Source organism: Atta cephalotes (assembly GCF_000143395.1).
Source record: "Atta cephalotes unplaced genomic scaffold scaffold00049, whole genome shotgun sequence".
In the NCBI taxonomy this organism is placed as follows: domain Eukaryota; kingdom Metazoa; phylum Arthropoda; class Insecta; order Hymenoptera; family Formicidae; genus Atta; species Atta cephalotes.
In genome coordinates, this window is record NW_012130113.1 from 1,155,954 (window position 1) to 1,162,989 (window position 7,036).

At 39.4% G+C, this 7,036-nt stretch overlaps 1 protein-coding gene across 1 annotated transcript in view; it reads right to left on the reverse strand.

Moving 5' to 3' along the window:
- LOC105622835 (protein gooseberry-neuro-like) overlaps nt 1-7,036 on the reverse strand; it is a 30,707-nt gene that overhangs the window by 18,452 nt on the left and 5,219 nt on the right. Inside the window, exon 3 of the mRNA XM_012204246.1 lies at nt 3,555-3,666. Within this exon, the coding sequence (XP_012059636.1) occupies nt 3,555-3,666 (112 nt within the window). The remainder of the gene's footprint in view (nt 1-3,554; nt 3,667-7,036) is intronic.

The window sequence follows — 7,036 nt, forward strand, 5'->3', positions numbered from 1 at the left end:
GAGAGAGAGAGAGAGAGAGAGAGAGAGGAGAGGGGGGGGGAGGAGAGAGGGATGACGTGAGAGAGGGATCAGGACGCAACATATATACATATTATACACGTGTGTGTAGCGCGAGGAGGGACAGAGAGGAGGGATGGTGCAGGGGGTGGGCAGGACCCATTAGGCTAATCCCTCGTCGGCGGCCGAGGCCAAAGGAACGGAATAAGAAGGAATAAGAAAGCCACAGGCTACGTGTCATTCCTGCTTGCCTGCCGACACCTATACCCTGACCGACACCTCCGCCATACTACGAGTATATCCGTCCAGAGGTGCTCCCTATCACGATTGCCCCCTTGCTCCCTATTCCGCAGCCAGACTCACCCGTAAATTATTCAACTACACGGCAGCGCCGAGCGCGATAATATAATTCACCCTTATCTGAAAAACGAGGTAAATTGAAAGGCTCAAATTAAGCCAGAAATATATAGAAACACGTAAAGCAGAGCGTAAGACGTAAGCAGTAAGTAAATTGGCCAATCACAATGGATATTGTGAGGGCAATAAACTTACGCTCTCTACTGTGATTGACTGATTTGCTTATTGCTTATGTTTGACTGTCTTATGATTTTGTATGCCACTTTAGCTTAAAGTATAATTAATGTTACGATAATTTATGTCATGAAATAAAAGTGGAGCAATCTCCCAACTTGATTAACGTAGGTGCCGCATTTTCGTTAAATTAGCATTAATACAGAATGATTTTGCTGAAATATCTAAAAATTTAGCTAGATACAAATCTGAAAATAATTTTGTTAGTCTATCAGAATTATTATGTAGAATGTTTAAACATAGTGAATGTTTAATAAAAAATACTACTATAAAAAATTTTGACATTCTAGCTTGAGCATCCTATAAATTATGTTCTAAAATTCATTGTTAACGCTAAAAATCTATAGTTTACGTTACGTATATAAATTTCGACCCTAGCAGTGAATTTTGAAACACAGCTATAATTATTTGCTTCATTTCTAATAAAATTATTTTCAAATATGTATTTAATTAAAATTTTTAGATATTTCAGCAAAATCCTTTTTTTTATGTAAGATAATATTTTGACAATTTGCTAGCAATTATTGCATATAAAATTTCCAATCGTTTTATTCCTGCTATATAGATCTATTTTTTAGTAATAATTATTCTTTTGTAAACTCTTTTTAATGAATTTCCGTGGAAAGTATCCGCTTTATAACGGTATTTACGATATTTTAATAGACTTAAATATTTCTCCTTTTATATTGATGACAGGAAGTCATAAAGCCGCGTTTGTTTCGGGGTTTATTTATTTTTACAGCGTGTGAAAGACGGACGCCTCTTTTATCTTGAAATTTGCACAGATGAATTGCAGCGCGGATAAAGTGCATCGCCGGCGCTTTAATTCGGCCGATCGGCGTTAATCAATTATACTGACCGCGAAAGCGGTTAATGATGAATAAACGGCGGCGTGAATGAGATCGAATGCGTACCCGCTCGTTAAATAATTATTCATTTTTGCACCAATCCAGAGCGACAAGGACGAGGGCAGGCAGGCGAGCGAACAAGATTTCTATCGTTATAATTTTGAGAAAAAATTATGAAACGCGTGCGGCAGTTGCATATCACGAGTGCATAATTATCCATGCCGAAAATGATACGCATCTGTAATTGATGGTTTCCTCGGTTTGCTCGGCGCGCGGTTAGAGTTTCCTCAAAGGCGCCTTCTTATTGACGAAATTCGCGCCCTGGTTTAAGACGTTAATTATTATTTTTCGAAATTCATCGAGTGCTTCTAGTTATTTATGGCCGCGCCGATATTTTTATCGTCGTCCTATACGCTTCAGTCTCGACTTCAATGTCACGTCCGAGATGCAAATGTCGTGTTAAAAGATTACTGGCGCGAAATATTATGTGAAACGATACGTGGGCACTCCGCAAGACCAGTTTGCTCGACTAGATTGATTAAAGAATCGTCGCAGGAACGGCAGGGAGCCACGGATGAGCACCGCTGTCGACGTGTGGCAGGCGGCCCGTTTGATCTCCGCGGGACCCTCTGGGCCTTGAGGCCCACTCTTGGCTCTTGGCTCTCGACTCTTTCCTCACATTCTCGATGGTCCGCGATCGAAGGATCTTTTCTCGACCCCGGCAGCATCTTCGCCGGCCTGACTTCTTAAGACTTTGGGACACCTGTACCGCTAATTCCACCGTGTCTACCTGTATCAATCACGAAAACAGATTCCCGCCTCGCGTTTGGAACATTTAGGCTAATCGTGCGGCTTAGAAATCGAGATATTCCATCTAAACGAAATGGAGCTCTGGATCGAGCAGATTCAATAGCAGGTATTTAGAAATTACATGATCTCTCTACTGAGTTTATTTGTAATTTGTAGCATTCATAAAGAAATAATCATCTTTTTTAAAATCTGATTACTGTCGTCATTGAATTTTAAAGATGTAATACTTTACATAATAATTAATTCTTCATAACTCGTGCAACATAAATTTTTAGATGTAGAATAAAATAAACTTTTCAATAACCTATCAACTTTTTATATCATCAAACTAAATGGTAAAAAATACGTCTATCACGTAAATCATTATTTTATATTAGAAATATACATTTACTTCTTTTTATAAATTATAAATTAATTGATAAAATTATTTTTATATTCTATATCTCTTAAAGAATAACGAAATGCGTCGAAAAATTTTCCATAATCGCGATTATAAGATCTGCTTATAATTCATCAAAGGATTGGAAAAATTGTAGTATTTCTTGCGTATTCAGAAGCGTTGTGGAAAGTCACCTTTGAAAAGTTCTTTCGAACGATCACGTCACAGAAATCTCGGAAGGAGGAAGACGGTAAGAAACGAGACGAGAAACGCGGGATAATATCTTGCGTCCGGTAAGATATTGACACTTCTGTAATCCGTTTGTCGGACGTGTGGGCAACCTGGCTAATCCTGCTGACGCCCACCGGAGATTAAATCCCGCCGGTTCGCCAGCTCGTTCGGACTAACTTGGTCCCTAACAGCGAGAGCGAGCGAAGGCGCTTAAGGCCCCGATATATATACGCTCGCGTACGTCAAACTGGGTCCACAGGGACCGGCGGAGGTTAAAAGCTCTTGATGCCCCTCAAGACGATGGATCGTGCGTCTCTCCATTCTTTTTTTTCTTTTTTATTTTATCTTCCTCCTGCGTTCCATATTTCTCATACGATATCGCGCCGGCACAGCCTTTGCTATTGGGATCGCTGCGCGGACTTCTTTCTCGCTGCTGACAGCCTAAAAGGGTAATTAACCCTTCGACTGTCCGATGAGAACTTTACGCGGCTTTCGTGCTGTTACGTGCTCGTTTTGCTTTTCGCGAGTGGCGAGCGAATAATGATCGAGCGAAGAGGTACTCGGATTGGAAGAGAATTGACGTCGATTTATCGTTCGAAATTTATTGGAAAATTGTATAGATCATAATGCGCACGTAGAATTTTTTAAATGAAACTTAGTAAAGATAGCGTACAAAATACGGAGGAGCTCAGACTTACCCCCACGTAATATGCCATTGATAGTATAATCCTTCTTTCCGTCATCCCCTGGTCGTCCGCCCCGAAGAAGTCTGCTAATGGAACTGACGCTTGGTGGATCCGAGAAACCTTCCTGCGTGTAAACCAAACTGCTTATTAAAATGACAAGTCAAATGTAATTCAATTTAATAATAATAATGATAATAATAATTTTAATAATAATGATAACTTTATTGATGTGCAATGCTAGATATAGAGAAGAAAATATGCAGTAGAACGTAAAATAAAAAGAGGAATGCACAATCAAAACATCCCACACAACAAACTATATTTAAGAGAAGTCCTTAAGACGTAAGACATCCTCTGCAAATCTTTAAGATGTTCCTTAAAGATATGTGCTGTATAGAATAAAGTAATCAGCAAAAACGTTCTAAGAACCTAAATTTAAAAACTAATATAAAATGTATAAAATTAAAATTAAATTAAAATTAGATTAAAAATTATTTATCATATGAGTAATTCATATTCTGCCTGTTAAAGTCATCATTTGTAACTTATAATTAATTATATAATAAATATCTTAATATAACTCAAAATCTATCTTAATAGCTTTCTAGAAACAGAATTAGAAATCGAATCGAACTATTCGAATATTCCACAATTGGAATTATTTAGTTGGTGAAACCAGCAATTTTTCGTAAAGATTCCCATCCTAATCATACAAGATATATCATTTTCGAAAGATAAGCTGCGATATTATCATTATGATAATGATAAGACAATTCTATTCCTTTCGTCTTTTGTTTTCATTTTAATTCGGGTAATTTCCGCGTAAAAACGTTCAGCGATTTCTCAGGTAAAGATTGCTAGGCTTACGCAAAACTTCGCACATTTCCGTCTCGATCCAGCGTTCACCGGCTAGAGATCGGCAGATCGATCGTATAGAGTTACGTGGCACCATCGATCCGTGTGTGGCATTTGCAACTGCATGCTACTGCACTACAATTTGGTGCGATTATTTTCGTGTCGGCATACATATTTGCACCGCACCGAGAGAGACTCAGCATTATTACATATTGTGTCCCAGCACCGTTACATGCGTGTGCATCATGACAGAATACGGCCCGCGGGATCCAGGTTGCTCAGCGACGAAATACATAGGAAAACGAAAGCGACCTTTTCATAGCGAAGCAACGTTTCGTTGTATCGTTGACGTAAGATGCGATCATAACAATAATCCAGAGATTCTCCAACAAATCAGTCATTTGAGGAAACATATAAATCCATCGCCATCGTGAACTTTACGTGAAATTAATAAAATTAATTTGATGAAGTGAAAAAGAAAATTGATTTAATGCGCGTTTAATATAATCATTTGATTTTATTTGCAATGAGTAAGCTCTCTTGAAATCATCTCGTGGCATTTATTTCAAGCGAGAGATTTGTCTCGAATGACTTACTATGATTGCGGTTTAATTATACGTGCGACGTAAGATAAATGAATCACAAAATGTAAGTAGGACTACTGCTTAGATTTAGGATTGCTATTTAAATTACTTGCAACGAGGCATTTGTCGTCTTCAGCATTCTGAAGCTTGATGAATCGCAATCGTTAGTTTTTAATTATCTCATCTTAGAATACATGAGAAGAATTCATGATTCAGCAAAGTTGAACATAGGAAATTCTAACATAGCAAACAATTAGTTGTAAATTCCGTTATTTCCGTTGGTGTGAGAAACGGAATAACTCTCTTCTTCAATTGCAATAGTTTTGATGTTGCACTTGCAGTGTACGAGTGCAGTCATTATGAGAAACAAAAGACCCATAACATCACAAACGGGAACTCTGACGAGTTATCTTTGTCATAATAATTGCAGTTTCAACGATTCCAATGCGCGCTTGCTGATGGATGTCCACAAAGTGTCCGTACGGAGTGGTTATCTTATGGAAGTATAATAACGATCAAGTACAAAGTATCCAATATCTAATACAATCCAAGCCTTTCATATAAGTACTTTTGTCCCGCAAACTTTGTATACTTTTAAAAGGCATTTAGAAAAATTATATACGAGAAATGACGTGTAAATTTAATTTAAGAAAAATATATATACGACAAGGCTACATAAAATATTATACTATTTTGTTTATATTATATAATACATTAATTTTTAATTAAATTAGTATAAAATCGATTACTAAAGTCTGAAAATAAATGGTGATAAATGGTGTGACATTTCATGGGTCACCTTATCTTATTAAATGAACAGGAAAATTGCATTTGCAATTTATTGAAATTAACAATGTTTCAAATGTCGATTTATTTCTCTATAAAAAAAAATAAGTTCATATATAACTTCAATATCACGATCAAGATCGAGATTATTCAGATCAAGTCCATTTAACTGAGATTATATGAGATATTGGATGCAGTGCAGCTCATAAGCTCGTATAGTGTTTCAAAGATTTCTTCATATCTCGTGATTCCATATCTGGTATCAAGAAAACTTCGTCGCCACACCTACCCAGCATCGACAGTATCGTCCCGCATGTGGAGCCGCGAAAATCTCCGCACGTACGCACGCATCGATACCGATCGGTGTTATCGGCGGCGCGATCGAGAGACGGCGGCGGCGATCGATCAGTGCGTGCCGAACGGACGATTCGCTAAAGAGAACGAGATAAATAAAGAAAGCGCGTGGTAAGATCGAGTGAGCATTATCCCGCGAGCCAAGGTGAAAGAACTGCCTTTTGCCTTTGCCGAAGATTTAAAAGCGAGAAGAGCGGGTGGAAGAATGAAGGAGATCGGCGATTTGAGAGAGCGGAAGAAAGAGAAAGAGACAAGAGGAAAAAAGAGAGGAGAAAAAAAAGAAAAGGGGGTCGTCGGTGTCGATCGCTATCTGCCGATCTCAGAAACAATAACGATCCTTCTGCCAGTGGTGGCTGAAGCGTCGAGTCCCGGGCGATGACAGGAAAGAGAGAGAGATAAACGTAGACCCGGCAAGGCAGCTGGACCACAGGAGCGACGAGGAGAGAGAGGCGCCCTGCGGGCCTCGGGGCCCCAGGAACGCCTCCTTCCAACATTAAATGCCGTATTAATGCCGGCCACGACCGGCCTGCCTCCACGACTGCAGCGGCGTACGTGTTCTCGAAACCGTTTCTCGTTCCTCCTCTACGACGGCTCTCTTGTCGTCCTCTCGTCATCTCGCTCTTCGTAGTTCGTCCATCCATATCGGCTCTCCTTTTTCGGTGTTTTTCGGTAACCCCCCCCCCCCTCCTCTCTCTGTCTCTCTTGCTCGTTCGCTTTTCCTCACTCCCAAGAACCCTTTTTTCTTCTTTTCTCGCCCTCATTCCCTTAATTCCTCTCTCCTGTCTCCTTTTTTGTTCTCCTCACCATTCCTTTTTCTCTCTCTCGTTCTCTTTCACAGATATTTTCTCTCTCTCTCTCTCTCACACACACACACACACACACACACACACACACACACACACACACACACACATA